Consider the following 23,595-nt stretch of genomic DNA (forward strand, 5'->3'; position numbering starts at 1 on the left):
GATACTCAGGTGCAGTAACTTGCCCGAGGTCATACAGGTGGTGGTATGTCTGGGATTTGAATCTAAGGCATTCCAACCTGCATGACCCACATGTCCCCACCACACCAGTGAGTCTCAGGCACTTTGTCTCTGTCTCCATAATCTTTCACACATAACATTCAGAGGTGAACAGGGACCAGTTCTAAATCACGGGGAAGGTAGTGGGTAGGGACTGAACTTCTGATGGAGATTCTGACACATGCCTGCCTTTGCTCCCCCATACACATACTTGCATCATACCACTCTCCTCCCTGGAAAAATGCTTTTGTGAATCTAAGCATCATTATAATTTTAAACACTGGCCTCTCTCAATTCTTCTACTTTAAAGAAGCTCCTATTAGAAGTAGACATAGGTTTCAAGTGCAGAAGAATCTCCAGTGTGAGAAGTATGTCTATAAATGGAAGGGGTGACTTAGGGTTTTGGAAAGTACTTATGGCTCAGTGTTTCAAGGCAGATATGTCTTTGATTCACATTCCATTTCTTTTCTCAACTCTTTCACCTAATTCAGCCTCAAGGACGACTCCTCCTTCATATTGACACCAGGTGTCATGGAGATCAAAGTCAGTGGTCAAGGCCAAAAGCAATACATGGCAGATATTATGAGGGATGATTTAGAAAGATGATAGCAGTAAAATGTACAGTGGTGTTGAAGACTATGAAAACAATAAAAAGCAGTGATCTACTGGGAAACTAGCAAATTGGAAATAGAAAATTCAAAAATATTTTGTATTAAGGAGTTTCCTTTTAAAACATCCCTGCATATCTACCTAATCGCTTATAGTAAACAACAGAACTTCTATTGTTCTGAAGATTTTTAACTTCTGATCCTTTTTTTTCGTCTATAATTTACAAGAAAATCTTTTACAGATTATCATCAAAATATCCTGTAAGAGTAACTATCAACTACATCTCAAAGAATTACAAAAAACTACCACTATGGAAACTGAAATAAGAAACCATATTCTCTGAAGAGAAACTTACTAGAACAGAGAGGAAAAGATAGGAGAAATACACAATTAGGGATTATTTAAGTATGTAACAATTATTTACTGTTAATTTGGAGTTCTTATAAATGAGCTAATAAAAGCAGCTAGGTAATTCAAAGGCCATGGCTTTTTAATTAATCTACTGGCTTTACAGTTTGGGTTAAATACTTAGTAACTAATAATATTTGTTGAGGGGATCTTGGATTTATTAAATCACATTAGACAAGCTAAATACTTGACCAGCTTAACTGTGGATAAAAGATACCATTTATCATAATGATGAATAACAGAGGCTATCCTGGGGTCTAGGGATTCATCCTTGGCTCTGCTACTGTGACTTTGGCAAGGTATCAAAACAGTTTGGTTTCAACTTTAGCTTCTGCGTCTATCCAAGCTTGTATGCTACCATTTGATATACATCTTTTGCAATTGTATCAGGATTTTAAATGTAACAATAAATTCACATTGGCCCTGTCACTTGATCTAAATATCAGCTGACTCCATTGGCTAGAGCATTAAATAAAACAGAAATGGAAAGTACTCTATAAAACCACATCTCCTTCCTGCCTTACAGTATGATGCTAAGTAAATACAGGTTACAGTTTATGGCTAATTGGCTTTTTCCATAGCCACTGAATACACCTCTATTCCTCAAAACCATCTCACAAGCCCATGGTATCAGTCAGAAGGGAAAGCAAGTTGAGCTTATGAGTTACATATGTATATATATGTGTCTACAAACACACATATGCATGTGTATATACACAAACCCTCAATCCATTATTCCTAGAAAGTTGACCTATCCTGCTAAGGGGGAACTGGAGAGCCACCTCAGTACATGAAAGGCTGCAAACTACTTGGCCAAAATAGGATTGTGCCTAAGGCAAATGCTCTCCTTGGTCAGGAGTGGTTTCCCAGCTAATGCTTGCTAAGTCTTTGCTTAGTAGTAGGCCTCTCCTTCTTTCCCTGAAGATTTTGATCAAATTCTCTGTTCTTGACATTGGTCACCCAAAGATGACTCTTCGGAAGACACTCTCTATAGAATGACACGTTCTTTTAAATAAGTAAAGACACAATAGAGGAAGATAAGAAAGAAGAGAATGAAAGGGAAGCATGAAATGGAGTAGGGCTGCTCAAGACACAGGAAAACAGATCCTCTACCTGCAAAGCCAGCCGTACAATACCGGAGGTATAGGTCAGCATACTGTGCAAAATATCAAGCAGGGAAAAGAGCAGTGCAGCTGCCATTTCATTGTTGTTTTTACTATCCACATCCAAGCACAGTGTGGCAGTTTCAGTGAGCAGGTTACAGATGTGACTGACAAGTCCTGAGGGCAAAAAAGGAAAAGAAAAAAACCTCATCATTAAGTACACAAATGTGTCATATGAACCAAAAAGAAAGGCATTCTGGCTCGATGTTGCATAAACCCTACGCAATACTTAAACTGTACTCTTATCAGACTCACTAAGGAAAGTTGTTTAAAATGCAGGTTTCCAGGCCTTACTCCCAGAGAGTCTGCTAAGGAGTCAGGGATGGGGCTTAGGAAAATACTTGTTAAAGAAGTTCCCCAAGTGATTTTGATGCAAAGGTTCCAATCCACAGCTTGAGAAACACCATCCTACATAGGCAGGCTTCACAGGGTCTGAGGACTCCCTGACACTGAAGGAAAGCAACTGTCCCCAGATTCTTGTTTGAAGGCAGTTTTCTTTAGTGCATGATCAAGGGCCACAGTGGACCCAGTGGTCTGGTCTGTCTAGCAACTGGGTGGTTTCAATAATGCAGTCCAAAAATGTAAGATTAATTATAAGAAATTTGAAATTTAGAAATTACCAGGCGCCATCCCTTTGTCTCTGCAAACCTCACATTAACAGTGTGGTTGCTCTTTACTGATGTTTAGTTTGATACAGTCTGTTACAATAAATACATTTTCACATTTTGGGGTGTTATTGTTTACATTTAAATTGACAGTTTTATTCTATTATATAGTGTTACCCTTTGAATTCACAAAAATGAAATACAACAAAAGTGAAATTATAACATGAAATAATGTTATAAACCTAAATGATGAATGAGAAATTTGGGACTAGTAGAGCATAAATTCAGATGTTCTTAAAAAAAAAAGTGAACATTCTAAGATAAATATTTTACACACACAGATGGGGGAAAAGCATGGCAAGGAAGTTTGATGTGTATTAAAAGCTATATTTTATTGGACCTGCAATCTACTTGTCCCTAATCCAGATGATCAACTGAATGGAAACTCAACTAAGCATAACCATATAAGTTTTGGCATCTCTTCCATACAGTGCACCTTGTCACTTCCAGCAAAACAATACAGTCTTCCTGACAAATGCAAAATTATCACAAAATTATCAGATTACAAAAGTGAACTAATTTTGTCACTAAAGGCAGTGACATAGAATGATAGACGCATCATTCAAAGTTATACCTCCTGTGGCAAAAAAAAAAAAAAAAAAAAGGTATAAGTCTCACACAACTGCTAAGACGCTTATAAAAACAAAAACAAAACTGAGTTTCAAGGCTGAAAATAAACACACTTGAAAGTAGAATGAATTACTGTCAGAATTTCCTTATCAAATGACAAGGTCTGATAACCCATATCATCAATGATACATACTGCAGAAAAGCAATTATTACAGCATGTGCACTGCACCAGGAGACATTCCCCTTAGAGTTACAATGCATCATCCATGTACAGGCCATGAATCAGCACGTGGCATCTGTGAGCTGTAAACAGACTAGCAGGGCTTGAAAACACAGTATTTGGTAAATATACACTGCAAGAGAACAGGTTTTTCATTTGGGAGTTCCTGATGACTTTGTGACATGTTACATAGACGGTCAAAGGTAAAAGGGGTGAGTACTGGTGGAGTCCAGCTCTGTGAGCCACAAAGAAGGATACGGTTCTTTAGGAGGCAGAGGTGGGCCCCAGAGCACCCATCTACATACTGCTTACTTCAGAGTAAACAGCAAGTGGGCATCAATATTCTTCTTGATCTTCATTCAGTCTTCAAGGAAGGAGTGCAAAGAATGAATGCAATCAAATGCCTGCTGGGACAGAAAGTATTTCCAGTCTACTGTGTAAAAAAGAGGCAACAAATGCCAAGCTCTGATTTTACACACTGAAGTCATCAGCTCCCAAGGGAAGGTTCTCAGATAAGATTAGAAATGAAGTATGAGATAAAAATATTTCTTCACAACAGCGATAACGCCAGCAAAACCCATTAATATGATTTTAAGAAGCTGATCTCAGGCATATTTTCAGTGTTCTTCATAGCCAGAACTTTCACTTCAGGGTCAAAATGCATGTTTTTCATGTTTAAATTTTTTATTATGAAAACAAAGTCATGAGACAGTTCAGCAAAATGAACCTTCATCACCCTTTTCAACAATATCAATATTGTGTCTATTTTATCTGTCTTTTCAAAAGCATTTTAAAGCAAATACCAGAAAAAATCTTATTTCTCCTGTAAATACTTCTGTATACTATAACAGATAAAGACTTGTTTTTAACTATAATACCATTGCCACTTATAAAAGTAATGTATTTTTAATATACTCCTCAACTGTCTCTAAACTATCTTTTACAATTAGTTTCTATGAATCAGGATGCAAAGCAGCTCCACAAATTCCATTTGGTCATGGACCTTAAGTCTCCTTTAATGTCTAAAAGTCCTTCCTCTACTTACAATTTTTTATGCCACTTATTTGTCAGATAAATTAGAACAGTTTTCTTGTAGATTTTCTCATGGAATTGTTCCTATATCCCTACATGTCCTGTAAATTGGTAATTGCACCTAGAGACTTGATTTAATTCAGGTTCAATTCCTATGGCAATAATACCTGGGGCTGGGTTCTTTGGATTTCCTGTTGCATCTTATTCGGAAAGATACACCATTTGTCTTAGTGATGCTAAAACTGATCCATGGATTCAAGGGTTCTTATTTTGAAAAGGAAAGGCAAGATAAATGTTTATTCTTTCCTGTCATTTGCCACTTTCAGAACAATGATTTTGGAGTGTTAGCAACTACAAAAGATAAACAAGGTGTGAAGTGGGAAAGGTAGAGGAAGACAGAAACTACAAAAAGTTACTAATGCATTCATTTTGCAGCATTATTGTGAATATACTGAATTTTCAAATAATATATATTATGGGTTTTAATTGATTTCAGTCACTATTCATTTGTATGCTCAATATGTTCTACCTTTGGCTATGAAAAGCTCTTTGAAAGTATCCTTGCTTCTGCTATAATAATGTGCCCTGAGTTCATATTATAGAATTCCTGCCTCTGACTGCGCATTAGATGCTTCTACAAGGAGCCCTGGTTTCGTTCAATGATAATTTGTACTTAGAGACCATGGTCTGAGCACTCGGGGTGTTCATTGCTACTGAGTCACTGATTCAGTAAACAGAGATAGGAAGTATCTATCTCTTTAAGAAAAAAGAGTTCATGCAGATATTTCTAATGCCAGAGTCCAGAAACAGACCCACAATTACATGGTCAAATGAATTTCAACAAGGAATTCTTCAGAAAAAAATCCTTTTCAACAAAAGGGTAAGGAAAAGCTAAGTATCCAAACGGGGGGAAAAAGAGAGATCCTTGACCATTACCTTACACAATATACAAAACCTAATTTCAGATGAATGATAGATCTAAACATACAAGCTAAAATTATAAAGGCTCTAGGAGAAAATGTAAGAGAAGATTTTGCAGCTAGGGGATAGGCAAGATTTCTGAGGATCCCAAAATACCCGGTCTTTAAAAAATTGATAAATTAGATACAGACTGGCAAATTGGATAAAGAGTCAAGACCCATCAGTTTGCTGTATTCAGGAGATCCATCTCACATGCAGAGACACACATAGGCTCAAAATAAAGGGATGGAGGAAGATCTACCAAGCAAATGGAAAGCAAAAAAAAAGCAGTGGTTGCAATCCTAGTCTCTGATAAAACACACTTTAAACCATTAAAGATCAAAAGACACAAAGAAGGCCATTACATAAAGGTAAAGGGATTAATTCAACAGGAAGAGCTAACGATCCTAAATATATATGCACCCAGTACAAGAGCACCCAGATTCATAAAGCAAGTCCTTAGAGACTTACAAAGAGACTTAGACTCCCATAAAATAATAATGGGAGACTTGAACACCCCACTGTCAACATTAGACAGATCAACGAGACAGAAAGGTAACAAGGATATCCAGGAATTGAACTCAATTCTGCACCAAGCGGACCTAAGAGACATCTACAGAACTCTCCACCCCAAATCAACAGAATATACATTCTTCTCAGCACCACATCACACTTATTCCAAAATTGACCACATAGTTGGAAGTAAAGCACTTCTCAGTAAATGTAAAAGAACAGAAATTATAACAAACTATCTGTCAGACCACAGTACAATCAAACTAGAACTCAGGACTAAGAAAACTCAATCAAAACCATTCAACTACATGGAAACTGAACAATCTGCTCCTGAATGACTACTGGGTACATAACGAAATGAAGGCAGAAATAAAGATGTTCTTTGAAACCAATGAGAACAAAGATACAACATACCAGAATCTCTGGGACACATTTAAAGCAGTGTGTAGAGAGAAATTTATAGCACTGAATGCCCACAAGACAAAGCAGGAGAGATCTAAAATTGACACTCTAACATCACAATTAAAAGAACTAGAGAAGCAAGAGCAAACACATTCGAAAGCTAGCAGAAGGCAAGAAATAACTAAGATCAGAACAGAGCTGAAGGAGATACAGACACAAAAAACCCTCCAAAAAGTCAGTGAAACCAGGAGCTGGTTTCTTGAAAAGATCAACAAAATTGATAGACTGCTAGGAAGACTAATAAAGAAGAAGAGAGAGAAGAATCAAATCGACGCAATTAAAAATGATAAAGGGGATATCACCACCGACCCCACAGAAATACAAACTACCATCAGAGAATACTATAAACACCTCTACGCAAATAAACTAGAAAACCTAGAAGAAATGGATAATTTCCTGGACATTTACACTCTCCCAAGATTAAACCAGGAAAAAGTTGAATCCCTGAATAAACCAATAATAGGCTCTGAAATTCAGGCAATAATTAATAGCCTACCAACCAAAAAAAGTCCAGGACCAGATGGATTCACAGCTGAATTCTACCAGAGGTACAAGGAGGAGCTGGTACCATTCCTTCTGAAACTATTCCAATCAATAGAAAAAGAGGGAATCCTCCCTAACTCATTTCATGAGGCCAACATCATCCTGACACCAAAGCCTGGCAGAGACACAACAAAAAAAGAGAATTTTAGATGAATATTCCTGATGAACATCGATGCAAAAATCCTCAATAAAATACTGGCAAACCGAATCCAGAAGCACATCAAAAACTTATCCACCATGATCAAGTGGGCTTCATCCCTAGGATGTAAGGCTGGTTCAACACACGTAAATAAATAAATGTAATCCAGCATATAAACAGAATCAAAGACAAGAACCACATGATTAACTCAATAGATGCAGAAAAGGCCTTTGACAAAATTCAACAGCCCTTCATGCTAAAAACTCTCAATAAATTCGGTGCTGATGGAATGTATCTCAAAATAATAAGAGCTATTTATGACAAACCCACAGCCAATATCATACTGAATGGGCAAAAACTGGAAGCATTCCCTTTGAAAACTGGCACAAGACAGGGGATGCCCTCTCTCATCACTCCTATTCAACATAGTGTTGGAAGTTCTGGCTAGGGCAATCAGGCAAGAGAAAGAAATCAAGGGTATTCATTAGGAAAAGAAGAAATCAAATTGTCCCTGTTTGCAGATGACATGATTGTGTATTTAGAAAACCCCATCGTCTCAGCCCAAAATCTCCTTAAGCTGATAAGCAACTTCAGCAAAGTCTCAGGATACAAAATTAATGTGCAAAAATCACAAGCATTCTTATACACCAGTAACAGACAAACAGAGCCAAATCATGAATGAACTCCCATTCACAATAGCTTCAAAGAGAATACAATACCTAGGAATCCAACTTACAAGGGATGTAAAGGACTTCTTCAAGGAGAACTACAAACCACTGCTCAGTGAAATCAAAGAGGACACAAACAAATGGAAGAACATACCATGCTCATGGATAGGAAGAATCAATATTGTGGAAATGGCCATACTGCCCAAGGTAATTTATAGATTCAATGCCATCCCCATTAAGCTACCAATGACTTTCTTCACAGAATTAGAAAAAAACTGCTTTAAAATTCATATGGAACCAAAAAAGACCCCACATTGCCAAGGCAATCCTAAGTGAAAAGAACAAAGCTGGAGGCATCACGCTACCTGACTTCAAACTATACTACAAGGCTGCAGTAACCAAAACAGCATGGTACTGGTACCAAAACAGAGATATAGACCCATGGAACAAAACAGAGTCCTCAGAAATAATACCACACATCTACAGCCATCTGATCTTTGACAAACCTGACAAAAACAAGAAATGGGGAAAGGATTCCCTATTTAATAAATGGTGCTGGGAAAATTGGCTAGCCATAAGTAGAAAGCTGAAACTGGATCCTTTCCTTACTCCTTATACGAAAATTAATTCAAGATGGATTAGAGACTTAAATGTTAGACTTGATACCACAAAAACCCTAGAAGAAAACCTAGGTAATAACATTCAGGACATAGGCATGGGCAAAGACTTCATGTCTAAAACACCAAAAGCAACAGCAACAAAAGCCAAAATTCACAAATGGGATCTAATTAAACTAAAGAGCTTCTGCACAGCAAAAGAAACTACCATCAGAGTGAACAGGCAACCTACAGAATGAGAAAAAATTTTTGCAATCTACTCATCTGACCAAGGGCTAATATCCAGAACCTACAAAGAACTCAAACAAATTTACAAGAAAAAAACAAACAACCCCATCAAAAAGTGGGCAAAGGATATGAACAGACATTTCTCAAAAGAAGACATTCATACAGCCAACAGACACATGAAAAAATGCTCATCATCACTGGCCATCAGAGAAATGCAAATCAAAACCACAATGAGATAACCATCTCACACCAGCTAGAATGGCGATCATTAAAAAGTCAGGAAACAACAGGTGCTGGAGAGGATGTGGAGAAACAGGAACACTTTTACACTGTTGGTGGGACTGTAAACCAGTTCAACCATTGTGGAAAATAGTATGGCGATTCCTCAAGGATCTAGAACTAGAAATACCATTTGACCCAGCCATCCCGTTACTGGGTATATACCCAAAGGATTATAAATTATGCTGCTATAAAGACACATGCACACGTATGTTTATTGCAGCATTATTCACAATAGCAAAGACTTGGAATCAACCCAAATGTCCATCAGTGACAGACTGGATTAAGAAAATTGGCACGTATACACCATGGAATACTATGCAGCCATAAAAAAGGATGAGTTCGTGTCCTTTGTAAGGACATGGATGATGCACCTGGAAACCATCATTCTCAGCAAACTATCACAAGAACAGAAAACCAAACATCACATGTTCTCACTCATAGGTGGGAATTGAACAATGAGATCACTTGGACACGGGAAGGGGAACATCACACACCGGGGCCAAATGTGGGGAGTGGCGAGGGAGGAGGGATGGCATTGGGAGTTATACCTGATGTAAATGACGAGTTGATGGATGCTGACAAGTTAATATGTGCAGCACACCAACATGGCACATGTATACATATGTAACAAACCTGCACGTTGTACACATGTACCCTAGAACTTAAAGTATAATAAAAATTTTAAAAAATTGATAAATTAGACTTCATTAAAAATTAAAGCTTTCACAAATCAAAAGGTAGTATTAAAAAATAAATAAGGAAGCCAAAGAACAGGAGAAAACATTCTTCTCTCTCTTTCTCCACGTGTATATATGTATGTGTATATATATGTATGTGTGTGTGTATGTGTATGTCTGTGTCCAAAAACCTGTATCCAGAATATACAAACAATTCCCACAACTCGATAAAAGTACAAATAATGCAAGTTTTAAAAATGGGTAAAATATGTGAAGAGCCAGTTCCCAAAAGGTATAATAGTCAATAAGTACATGAAAAGTGTTCAATATCACTATCATCAGAGAAACGCAAATTAAAATCACAATGGGATATCACCACACATAGATATAAATAATTAAAATCTAAAAAACTAACACAAAATGTTAGTAATGATGTGCAGCAACCAGGGCTCACATATATTACTGATGAAAAAACAGTTGGCATTTTTATTTTAAATAAATTTAAATATACATTTATCATATTATCCAGAAATCCTACTCCAAGGTACTTATCCAAGTAAAATGAACACATATGTCCACATAAAGATTCATTAGAGCTTTATTCAAAACAGCCCCAAACTACAGTGGGGCACTGTGGCTTACACCTGTAATCCCAGCACTTTGGGAGGCCAAGGTGGGCAGATCACTTGAGGCAGGAATTCGAGACCAGCCTGGCCAACATGGTGAAACCCCATCTCTACCAAAAGTACAAAAAATTAGCTGGGTGTGGTGGCACATGCCTATAATCCCAGCGACTCGGGAGGCTGAGGCAGGAGAATCGTTTGAACCCAGGAGGCAGAGGCTCTAGTGAGCTGAGATTGCGCCACTGCCCTCCAGCCTGGGTGACAGAGTGCGACTCTGTCACAAACAAACAAAAAAAGCCCCAAGCTAGAAATAGCCCAGGTGTTCATCAACAGGAGACTAAACAAATTAAGATATAATCATACGATAGAATATCACTCAGCAGCTAAAAAAATCAAACACTGAACTTTACAAGAACATAGATGAATCTCAAAAAAAAAAAAAAAAAATGCTGAGAGACAGATTCCAAAAAGTAAAGAATTCTATGAAATAAGTTGTATGAACACATTTATTTAAGGTTCTAAAGAAAACTTGACTCTCTTGATTGGGGTCAGAACAGAAGTTATTTCTAGGAGAGGGGAAGATGGAACTTTCTAGGGTGATAGAAATGTTCTATATATTGATGGGTTATTGGTTATAGCAGTGCATACATTTTTCAAAACTAAATATAAGATTCGTACCTTTTACTGCATATATACTTAAATTCAAAAATGCAGGGCTAAGAAAAAACAGGTTGGGACAAACTAGAGAAATGCTTCAGGAAGATAAATGAAGCAGTATGTGCTGTCTTCACTGGGTTAATAAAATTTACTGAGCACTTGCTCTGTTCCTGGCACTATACTCTCACTAGAAGAAATGGGGAAGTGAGTTTCTGGGTAATTTTAAGTTAACTTTTAAGATATGCTGAGTTTGATATAACAAAGGGGCATTCAAAGTGCCAATGTTCAAAGGAGATTAAGTCCTAAAAACTAGGTAACAGTTAAAACTAAAAGACAACAACAACAAAAAGAAGCAAAAGATGATCAGAGAGAACAGAAAATTCCCCAAAGGAGAGTCAAATTTAGAGAGAAACAGAGTCAAAGACTGAGGGTTGAGTAAGTCCCAAACAGGGGCAAGGATTTACAGAGGAAATGAAGGCAAAGGTGCTAATATAATAGAGTAGAAATCATGACAATGTAAAGTAATGGATACCAAGGAATAACTAGAATTAAAAAGAAAATGGGTGTCAAGAATGTCTAGTTGGATGTCGGCAAAGTAGAAGAATAGGAAGTCTTAGGTTTCCCCATGTTCCACAGAAAGTTCTATCAGCAACTATCCAAAGATATGAACACTTTGGTGAAATCCTCCAAAACTGGGAATAAGCCTGAGTCACCTGGGTGGTTTATGGACCTTTTCCACATGAAAAGGTAAGATAAAGGGTCTTATTTTGACTATACCACCCTTCCTCCTCCCAGAGGTTAGCATAGTGCCACCAAGAGAGGATTCTCCAGGGACTGGGGTTTCTACAGAGGGAAAAGAGAACCAGAGATGGACAACCGTCTTCTCTAGCATCCTGTAGCACTTTCCAGAAAGCCCACTCCTGTCCTCATGGAGAAAACAGGGGAAAATGCTACCACTAGACCAACTGGGATTAGGTAGAAACAAAGCAGGTGTAGTACAAAGCAACCAGGACATAGATATGGTGTTAGCTTTGTGTACCTGTCAGCAGCAGTGCCCAATCAGTGGTACCAGCTAATAGCCCATCCAACTTGAAAAGCTCAGCTAGTCACTCCAGAAGTGATCAAAAGTTCTACCCAGCTTAAATTCCTACACAGTTAGCCTCCAAGACCAGCCTCATACCTTGCCCCAAAGCCTCACATCCAGGGAGCAAGACAATCATCACAGCAAATTTCTACAAAGAGCAGAGGCTCTATCTGACACACCCAGGAGTTTAAACAGCACTCAGTCAAGCTTCGAAGCTCACCTCAAGAGCCTGCCTAGACAGAGAGACAAACATCAACTGTGCATTTTTAATAAGCATAGCAGATGCTCCCAGCCATTCCAATCAGCATCCTGATCTCAGCCCCCTCTCAGGCAACCCTGTTCAACTATGAACTCAAATAGTAAAACTATCTGGCCAGAGAATATACTCCTGTGGCCCGGCTCAATGATGGACCAACTGTATTGCCAGAGATCAACCAGTGGTCTCACCGGATAGAACAGCCCAGCCAGCTGCCTCATCAAAATTGAGAGCAAAGGCAGCAGCCCAGCCATCTAGAGAGCCCAAAACAAGCTCTTCCTTTCCTGCCCATGGCTATTAAAGCTGGCCCATCTACAATAAAAGCTAAACGAAATAGTGAAGGTCTATCCCTGCCAAAAAAGAAAAACACCTTAAAAGCCTAAAAAGAAGGCTATCTCCTCAACTGCACAAACACCAATGCAAGAACACAAGAATTACAAAGAATCAGGAAATCATGATATCTCCAAAAGAAACTAACAAAGCTGCAAGAACAGACCCTAAAGAAACGGTCAAATTTTATAAACAGAAATACTAGAGACAATACTGAACTGAAAAATGCAAACAGGAAGCTTCAACATCAGGCTCCTTTACACTGAAGAATCAGTGAACTTGAAGATAGAACATCTGAAATTATCCAATCAGAGCTGCAAATAAATAAATATATAAGAGTGACAAAAGCCTATAAGGATTATGGAATACCATGAAGAGACCTAACCTATGCATAAGAAGAATTCAAGAAAAAATAAAAAAGAAAGAAAGAAAACCAGAAAGCATTTTTAAAGGAACTAATGGCTGAAAACCTCTTTTAATTTAGGGATAGATGCCAACATTCAGGTAGAGGAAGCACAGAGGTCTTCAATCACAGGAAACCAAAAGAAGAGTTCACCAGGACACATAATCAAATTATGAAAAATCAAAGATGAAGAAAATATGCTGAGAGCAACAAGAAACACATTACATCCAAGGGAATCCCAATACAATGTCAGTAGTATATTTCTTTACAGAATTCCTGCAGGGCAGGAAAGAGTGGGATGATATATTCAAAGGGCTGAAGGAAAAAATGCTGCCAAACAAGAATACTTTACCCTACAAAATTGTCTTTCCAAAATGAAAAAGGAAAACTTTCCCAAACAAATGCTAAGGGAATTCATCACCACTAGGCCTGCCTTACATGACTGGCTAAAGGGAGTTCTTTAAGTTAGAACAAAAAACCACTAATAACATAAAACACACAAAATCACAAAACTCAATGGTATAAGTAATATAAAGCCATATTCAGGATACTTTAGAACTCTAATGGTGAAATGTAAAGCAGTTTTACTCCTAGTATGAGGGTTCCAAGGAAAAAAACTAATAATAATAACTATAGCTAAAATAAACTGTTAAAAAATGCATATTACAAAATGATGTAAATTCTGATATCAAAAACATAAAATGAAGGGGAATAAAATTGTAAAGCTGTATACAAAGTTAAGTTAGCAGCTTGAAACAGACTGTTATAAGATGTTCTATGTAAGTCTCATGGTAATCACAAAATAAAAATGTATAGTAGCCACACAAAACAAAAATAGAAAAGAGTCAAAGCCTATCACTATAGAAAACCATCAAACTGCAAAGGAAGACAAGAGAGGAAGAAAGAAACAAAACAACCATAAAATAATAAAACAACAGAAGTCTGCTTTTTTCTGTGGCACCTCGAAGGCGTTTAGCTGCTTCAAGATGAAGCTGAACATCTCCTTCCCAGCCACTGGCTGCCAGAAACTCATTGAAGTGGACGATGAACGCAAACTTTGTACTTTTTATGAGAAGCGTATGGCCACAGAAGTTGCTGCTGACGCTCTGGGTAAAGAGTGGAAGGGTTATGTGGTCTGAATCAGTGGTAGGAACAACAAACAAGATTTCCCCATGAAGCAGGGTGTCTTGACCCATGGCCATGTCCGCCTGCTACTGAGTAAGGGGCATTTCTGTTACAGACCAAGGAGAACGGGAGAAAGAAAGAGAAAATCAGTTCATGGTTGCATGGTGGATGCCAATCTGAGTGTTCTCAACTTGGTTATTGTAAAAAAAAAATTAAAAAAAAGGAGAGAAGGATATTTCTGGAGTGACTGATACTACAGTGCCTCACCACCTGTGCCCCAAAAGAGCTAGCAGAATCCACAAACTTTTCTATCTCTCTAAAGAAGATGATGTCCGCCAGTATGTTGTAAGAAAGCCCTTAAACAAAGAAGGTAAGAAACCTAGGACCAAAGCACCCAAGATTCAGCGTCTTGTTACTCCACATGTCCTGCAGCACAAACAGCGGTGTATTGCTCTGAAGAAGCAGCGTACTAAGAAAAACAAGGAAGAGGTTGCAGAATATGCTAACTTTTGGCCAAGAGAATGAAGGAGGCTAAGGAGAAGCGCCAGGAACAAACTGCAAAGAGACGCAGACTTTCCTGTCTGTGAGCTTCTACTTCTAAGTCTGAATCCAGTCAGAAATAAGATTTTTTGAGTAACAAATAAATAAGATCAGACTCAGAAAAAAAACAAACAAACAAACAGAAGTCCTTACCTATCAATAATCACCTTGAATGTAAACGGATTAAATTCTCCAACAAAAAGACCACAAAACTAGACCTAACTATAAGCCACCTACAAGATACTCACCTCACTTTTAAGGACACACACAAACTGAAAGTGAAGGAATGGAAAAAGATATTCCATGCAAAGGGAAATGAAAAGAGGGCAGGGATTCTTCTATTTATATTAAACAAAACAGACTTTAAACCAAAACTACAGAAAGAAACAAAGAAAGATGTTATATAATGATAAAAGGGTCAATTCAACAAGAGTATATAACAACTGTAAATATATATGCACCCAACATCAGAGCACCTAAATTGTATAAAGCAAATACTAAAGGATCTAAATGGAGAGATAGACTACAATGCAAGAATAGTATGAGACTTACCCCACTTATAGCAATGGACAAATCATCCAGACAGAAATTAATAAGAAAACACTGGACTTGAACAACACTTTAGACCAATGAACTAACAGACATATGCAGAACAAACATCCAACAGCAACAAAACATACAATCTTCTCAAGCACACATGGAACATTCTTCAGGATAGATTACACATGAGGACAAGTCTTGACATGTCTTCACGAGTATTCACAAATTTAAGAAGACTGAAATAATAACATGTACCTTTACCAACTAGAATGGTATTAAACTAAAATCCAACAACAGGAGTAATTTCGGAAAACTGACAAATACATGAAAAACAACACGTTCCTGAACAACCAATGAGTTAATAAAGAAATTAAAAGGGAATTTTAAAAAAAATTGAAACAAATGAAAATGGAGACACAAAGTTCTAAAACTTATGGGATACAGCAAAAACAGTTCTGAGAAAAAAAGTTTATTGCAATAAGTGCCTACATCAAAAGAGAAAGGTCTCAAATAACAACTTAATGTTGTGCCTCTAAAAAAAAAAAAACACACTAAGCTCAATTTTAGCAGAAAAATAAAAAATATCAGAGCAGAAAACAGAGAAATAGAACTAGAAAAGCAATACTAAAATAAACTGAAACTTGTATTTTTGAAAAAATAAAAATTGAGAAACCTTTAAGGAAAAAAAGAGATGACTCAAACAAATAAAATCAGAAATGAAAGAGAAGACATTAAACAGAAATACAAAAAACCGTAAGAGACTATTGTGAACAATTAAATGCCAAAAAAATTGAATAACTGAGAAGAAAGCATGTATTCCTAAACACATATAACCTATTAAGACTAAATCATAAAGAAAAAGAAAACCTGGGCCAGGCAGTATGGCTCATGCCTGTAATCCCAGGACTTTGGGAGGCCAAGGCAGGCAGATCACCCGAGGTCAGGAGTTCAAGATCAGCCTGGCCAATATGGTGAAACCCCATTTCTAATAAAAATACAAAAATTAGCCAGGTGTGGTGGTACATGCCTGTAATGCCAGCTACTCAGGAGGCTGAGGCAAGAGAATCACTTGAACCCAGGAGGCAGAGTTTGCAGTGAGCAGAGATCACATCACAGCACTCCAGCCTGGGTGACAGAGTGAGACTCTGTCAAAAAAAAAAAAAGAAGAAGAAATAGAAAATCTGAACAGATCAACAAGGAGATTGAATAAATAGTAAAAAGTCTTCTGTCAAAGAAAAGTCCAGGACCTAATGGTTTCACTGTTGAATTCTACCAGACTTTTAAAGAAAAACTAATACCAATCCTTCACAAACTCTTCCAAAAAATCAAAGGGGAAATAATACTTCCAAATTCTTTTTATGAGCCCAGCATTACCCTCATACCAAAGCCAGACAAGGATATCACAAGAATAGAAAACTACAGGCCAATGTCTTTGATAAATACAGATGTAAAAATACTCAATAAAATGCTAATAAACTTCATTCACTATGATCAAATGAGATTTATCTCCGGCATGCAAGGATGGTCCAACATATGCAAATCAATAACATATCACATAATGAAGGAAAAAATTATATAATCAATATATGCATAGAAATAATTTGACAAAATTGAACATATTTTCATGATTTAAAAACTCTCAACAAATCAATGTACCTCAACATAATAAAGGACATAGATGATAAGCACAGCTAACATTATATTTAATGATGAAAAAATAAAACATTTTCCTCTAATATCCGGAAGAACACAAGGATGCCCACTCTTGCCACTTATATTGAACACAGTATTAGAAGACTTTACCAGAGTAATTCGGCAAGAGATAAAAAGAAAAGGCATTCATAAAGGAAGAAGTGGAATTGTTGCTGTTTATCAACAATATGATCTTGTATATGGAAAACCCTAAAGATTCTACCATATAAAACTGCTAGAACTAGTAAATACAGGCTGGGCACACTGGCGCAAGTCTGTAATCCCAGCACTTTGGGAGGCTGAGGCAGGAGGTTCACTTGCAGTCAGGAGTTCAAGACCAGCCTGGTCAACATGGTGAAACCCCGTTTCTAATAAAAATACAAAAATTAGCCAGGTGTGGTGGCACACACCTGTAATCCCAGCTACACAGGAGGCTGAGGTGGGAGAATTGCTTGAACCTGGTAGGCGGAGGTTGCAGTGAGCCAAGATTGCACCACTGCACTCCAGGCTAGGCAACAGAGGGAGATTCTGTCAAAAAAAAAAAAAAAGAAGGAGGAGGAGGAGGAGAAGGAGGAGAAAAAGAAGAGAAGAGGAAGTAATAAATACAGTTAAGTTGCAGGATACAATATCAACACACAAAAATCAGTAGCGTTTCTATACACTAACAACAAACTTTCTGGAAAATAAAAAAAAGTCATTTACAATAGTTGTAAAAAAAAATACTTGGGAATAAATTTAAGATGGTGAAAGAATTGTACCCTGAAAACTATAGAAAATTAAAAAGAAAAAGAAAAGAAATTAACAAAGACTTGGATAAATGGAAAGATATCCCATGTTCATGAATTGGAGGAATTAATATTGTTAAAATGTCTGTTCTGCCTAAAGCAATCTACAGATTCAATGCAGCAATCTCTAATAAAATTTCAATAGCATTTTTCATAAAAATAGGCAAAACAATTGTAAAATTCAAATGGTACCACAAAATAAATTCATATGGAGCCCCCAAATGGCCAAGGCAATATTGAAAAAAAAAAAAGAACAAAGCTAGAGACGTCACACTTCCTGATTTCAAACTATACTGCAAAGCTATAGTAACTTAAAAAGCATGGTACTGGCATAAAAATAGACACATTGGTCAGTAGAACAGAATAGAGAGCCCAGAAACTAAACATTTGTACCAGCTGACTTTTGACAAAGGTATCAAGAACATATAATAGGGAAAGGACTGTCTCTTTAGTATGTGGTGCTGCATAAATCAGACATCCATATGTAGAAGAATAAAACTGGACTCTTATCCTCATCCTATATATAAAAATCAGTTCAAAACTACATGACACTAGTCTGGGCAATAACTTTTTAGATTTGACCTCAAAAGTGCAGGCAACAAAAGCAAAAATAGAGTTACATCAAAATATAAAGTTTCTGCACAACACAGGGAAAAAACAACAGAGTGAAGAGATAAGCTACAGACTGATAGAAAATATGTGCAAGCCATACATCTGATAAGGGGTTAATATACAAAATACATATGGAACTCAACAGCACTACAGAAGAACAGTTTAATTTAAAAATGAACAAGGAACTTGAATAAACATTTCTCAAAAGAAGACATACAAATGGCCAACAGATACATGAAAAGATGCTCATCACCAGGGAAATAAAAATTAAAACCACAATGAGATATCACCTTACATCTATCAGAATGATTATTATAAAAAGAAAAGCAAAGAAAGAAAAGAAAAGAAAAGAAAAGAAACCTTGGCAAGAATGTGGAGGAAAGGGAACTCCTGTACACTACTGGTGAAATGTAAATTAGTATGACTATTATGGAAAAGCATATGGAGGCTCCTTAAAAAAATTAAAAACAGAATTACCACATGATCCAGAAATCCCACTTCTGGGTATTTACCCATAAGATTTGAAATCAACACAATGAAGAGATATATGCACTCTCATGTTCATTGAAGCACTATTCACAGTAGCCAAGTTATAGAATCAATCTAGGTGTCCATCAGCAGATAAAAGGATAAAGAAAATGTGGTACATACACATAATGGAATTTTATTCAACCTTAAAAAAGAAAAAAATTCTGTCATTTGTGACAGCATGGATGGACTTAGAAAGCATTATGCTATGTCAAATAAACCAGACAGAGGAAGACAAATACCGCATGTTCTCATATACATAGCATCTAAAACAATAAAATACAAAGAAGCAGAGAGTAGAATGGTGGTTACCAGAGACTGAGAAGATGGGCAGAATGGGGAGATGATAGTCAAAAAGGTACAAAATCTCAATTAGACAGAAGAAATAAGATTTTTTTCTTTGACATATAATGCACAGCATGGTGAATATAGTAAATAATAATGTATACTTCAAAATCACTAAGAGTATACATTTCAAATATTCTCACCACAAAAAAATAGGTATTTGAGATGATGAACATTTTAACTAGCTTGATTTAATTATTCCACATTATATTCATAAATTACAATATCACTTTGTACCCCATAAATATACAACTATAATTTGTCAGTTTACAATTTAAAAAATTAAAATTAAAAAAAGAATGTTAAACTGAGATAATTCAAAACCTGAGAAAAGTTCACTAATTTGGCAATTTCCAGGCCACTGATAACTATCATTAGTAAAATTTGCTAGGTACTGTGGACTGAAGTCAGACTTCAAGTTACCAGATCTTCCATGTTGCATTTTCCCACATACCATGTAAGTGGTGACATATTTGCTCCCCTACTGTTTCAGAATTTGCCCAAAGAAGAAGTTAGGAAATAGGAAGGGAGGAGAGAAGGAGGGAAGAAAAGAGGAAGGGAAGGAGGGAGGAGGGAGGAAATGAAAGAGGGAAAGAGGGTGGGAGGCATGGGAGGGCAAGAGAGGAAGAGGGAAGAAGGAAGGAAGGGAGGGAGTGAAAGAAGGAGGGAGGGAGGGCAGGCAAGAAGGCTTAAACCTGGGTTTGCATAGGGCTGACACTACCAGTGGTCCATAGCTCCTAAGGGTATGAAGAGAGAGGAAGCAAATGCTGTTAGTCTCCCACCTTACCTAGTGGACTACTAATGTTGGTGAAGTTCTGTAAACAGGCTAATACATGATGCATTTTACTAAGTGAAGAAATAAATCTAAAAAGAAGCAAAGCAAGTCAAGGTAGAAACTTTTGGTACGGAGGGGAGAAAAATTAACACTCCCCTATCTCCCTACTTTTATTCTTCTCCACATATGAGCCATGATCAAGACAAGATATTCCATCTCCAAAGAGGTAGAGTGAAGTTTAAAGATATTGCCAAGTCTGTGTTCTCCAGAGTAAGACTTTCCAAGAGATCAAAATGTCAGTGGAGATGGATGTGTGGCTCTTTCTGTCTTCATCTTCCACTAAGAAGGCTGGTGACAATATGGCATAGCCAGAGGCCTGACCCCTGGGAAACACTAAGCCATTCCTTTTTTTTTTTTTTTTTTCCTCTTTCTTTTCTCTCTCCTCTCTTTCATCTAGAGCCAGTCTACCTGTGGCTTAGATCAGCTCTGCTTTAGACTACTGGGCAAATACATAGCTCTTCATTTATTTATTTATTTATTTATGACTCTTGCCTCTTCTACTGGTTGTAGCTGATACACATCTACTTGAAAGGGTGAGGGAAGCTTTCTTACATGAAAGTATTAACATCCAAGACTGAAGTTTAAACACTGAGGTAAATATACAGGGAAAGCCAAAGCCACCTTTGTCTCCAGACTAGCAGGTAGGTATAGGAAATAGAGAAATGTATACCTCTGCATAGAGAAATGTATACCTCTGCATCTCTGTTATCTCTCTCAGAGATGCTGTTGGGATGCATCTGGGATAGTATGCTAGTACTTCCCAGTCCTCTGGTCAAATGCTACCACAATAATTTCTTAATATTCCATCCCAACATCTCTAAAAGAAGCCAACATTCATTAATTCAAAGAACCCAAGAATTATTTTGCATTAATTATAACCAACTCCTAAAAAATCCAAGACTTATTTTGTATTAATTATAAGCAAATCCCTAAAGGAGTCTCTCCATAAGTTATTTTTTTCAAGTGTTTAATGTTCTGAGAATATTAATATACATGAACGGTTCCCAACTCCAATCATTGTGTTCTTATTATTAGTTTTTCACAATGTATTAGAGAGCTAATATAAGAATATACTTTGAATTTCCAAGCTTTAGAAAGTGCTTTATATCTTATTTTTAATGATTTGAAAACACAGCACTCTAAATCAAAGGTAACTTTCCTACACAGAGGCTTTCTTCTGGCTAATTTTATATTTACATCATGCAAATATGTGGTCACTTGCACTAGGGTTCGTTAAAATCAACCTAAACACACAATCTTGAAAAGAAGTATGAAAGCATTTGTGAAATTCAATGTGGGGACATAATTTGTTCCCGAACTGATCAATGCTTAACCACTAAAATCAGAAGTCACATTAAATCAGTTAAGTTAAAAAGTCTGTTTTTAAACTGAAGAACTTGGAGGGTGAAAGTGGCAATGCCTGTCTTGGACATACTGACAGGTTATAAATGTAAGTGTCTGTGAACTGTGGGATTCTGAGCCATGGAGCACCCAAGGGCATGCAGCCTCTTCTGGCCAACGGTTAACAAGCAGCCCCTCACATACAGCATGGTCCCACATGACAATATGACCAAACATCTATGAGATTAAACATTTCTGAACCATCTCAGTGTAAGATTTGCCTCTGCTATTTTAGCCCTGCCAAGCACGGGTCTAACACGCTCACTAGGTTGGCATAAGTGCTACATACAAGACCACATAGGTGTCTACATTGTTCTTGTCACCAGGCCAATACCTTTCAAACCAAGCTCTGATCCTCCTCCTGCATTTGTTCTCCCAATTCTGCAGTCCCTTTGGCCAGGAGCTTTGGGTTTGGCTTCTTTACCTGAAATCCTCACCCTCATCCGTGGGTCCAAGATCCAGGGTCCATGGGAGTTTAGCCTTCCCTAGTCAGGGGAAGGACATCAAACACGTTTAGCTCAATGAGTACGATGAGCTAATTCACAATTCTGGGCTTTGCTGAAGTAAAGTACCCCATCAAACTCTATAATCTGAAAGAACTTGATGAATCACATGCTGAGACTTCTCAAATAAGGCAGAAGCTAATGTTTCAACAAAATGTTTTCTTTCAAAAATCTGGAGAGTCTCTGTATTCAGTATATTCATTTTGAATTACTTTCCTAAGAAAACTTAGTATATGAGAGTATCTTAAACCAGCCCAGCTCCCTTCTGAGCCCACAATGGTCTCAGGATCCTCCTTTGATTAGCAAAGATCATTGTGTTGAATTATTCCAAGCATATAATTTATTCTGGTAGCCTGTCCCAAGGGGCTGCCATGCCCTTTTCTGGTTTAGGCGGAAATCCTGAATTTTTGCAGCATGGCCAAAAAGAAGTCCAAGTTACATACTTGAGAGTGAAAAGTTTCAGACAGGATGAACTCAATTGTAAAATTCCTGAAAGGAGAAGTTTAACACTTAAGGGATTTCTGCACTGAAGATAACACTCATTTTGACTACTCAGAGATAGCTCTAGTGGCTTAGGATTAATTTAAGCAAATATGGCTGGAAGGATTTTTGTGAGAATACAGAAAGTAGGAGTGGCTGGTAATTTCATACTCAAAACTTAAGATACAATGTTATTTATGACTAATTCAAAAACTAAATTCTATTATTAACTCAAAGTTACATAAACTTACTTTCCAATTATGTCCAGGTAATAAGATGGTTAAGGAATGATTGATCATATATTCCAATGCCCAGGAAAGTGCTAGGAAGAGAGAGTAGGGTGGAGATGCAGAGAAGAAAATCCTCTTGGGGTGGGGGTGATCTCTCATCAGCAACACAGCCTGGGGTCTATCCCCAAAAGCCTCAAAGCTTTATCAATTCAATTCCAACTTTAATTCAGCACTTGCTGAATTATAAGAGATTTTTGCAAGCTGGGCAATGAACTGGAGCACATCCTGTAGAGCCCTACACCTCGGAAAATCTTCAGCCATTCTCCTTTTTCTTCCCCTGTCATCTACTTCTGAGATGGTAAGTAAACATTGAGGAGAAAATCAGCATCACTCTTTCATTCACTGGTTCATTCGCAATACACTAAGCATTTATAATGTAAATTTTACAATGCCGGACTGAAGGAATTACAAAAAAACATAACGAATAGTCCCTTCCCTTCACAGACCACATCAATATATTGGAACATGAACTGGATCACAGGATAAAGCACCAGTTGGTGCTGTTGGTCAAAGATGATGATCAACAGGAAGGCAGGGAAAGCTCTTGTGGGGAAGGAGGGACTTGAAGTGGACTTTGCAGGCCATCCGGATTTAGACAGATAGAATGGAGGAAGAAAGGCAAAATAGGCTTGGTCAGTAAACAATGAGAAAGACTCGCAGTTGGGATTTGAACATGCTGTATTTACGCAATTGTGGGAAGGCTAGGAGCCAGGGCCTATGAAAAACAGCAGTGAGAGGCAGGGCTGAAGAGTA

The 23,595-nt window shown here is 37.3% G+C and overlaps 1 protein-coding gene and 1 pseudogene across 16 annotated transcripts in view; one reads left to right on the plus strand and one right to left on the minus strand.

The window, feature by feature from the left end:
• Positions 1–23,595, minus strand: part of ULK4 (unc-51 like kinase 4) — a 701,729-nt gene that overhangs the window by 206,543 nt on the left and 471,591 nt on the right. For 13 of the 16 annotated variants that reach the window (XR_012431020.1, XM_074031785.1, XM_074031786.1 and 10 more), the window contains one exon: positions 2,188–2,354. The exons of the other annotated variants lie outside the window; for them this stretch is intronic. Coding sequence is in view for 12 of the 13 variants with exons in the window: in XM_074031785.1 (XP_073887886.1) it covers positions 2,188–2,354 (167 nt within the window). In the remaining variant the exon portion in view is untranslated. The remainder of the gene's footprint in view (positions 1–2,187; positions 2,355–23,595) is intronic. 16 annotated transcript variants of the gene reach the window in all.
• LOC102117557 (small ribosomal subunit protein eS6-like) lies at positions 14,145–14,971 on the plus strand (annotated as a pseudogene).

The sequence above is a fragment of the Macaca fascicularis genome, chromosome 2 (assembly GCF_037993035.2).
Source record: "Macaca fascicularis isolate 582-1 chromosome 2, T2T-MFA8v1.1".
In the NCBI taxonomy this organism is placed as follows: domain Eukaryota; kingdom Metazoa; phylum Chordata; class Mammalia; order Primates; family Cercopithecidae; genus Macaca; species Macaca fascicularis.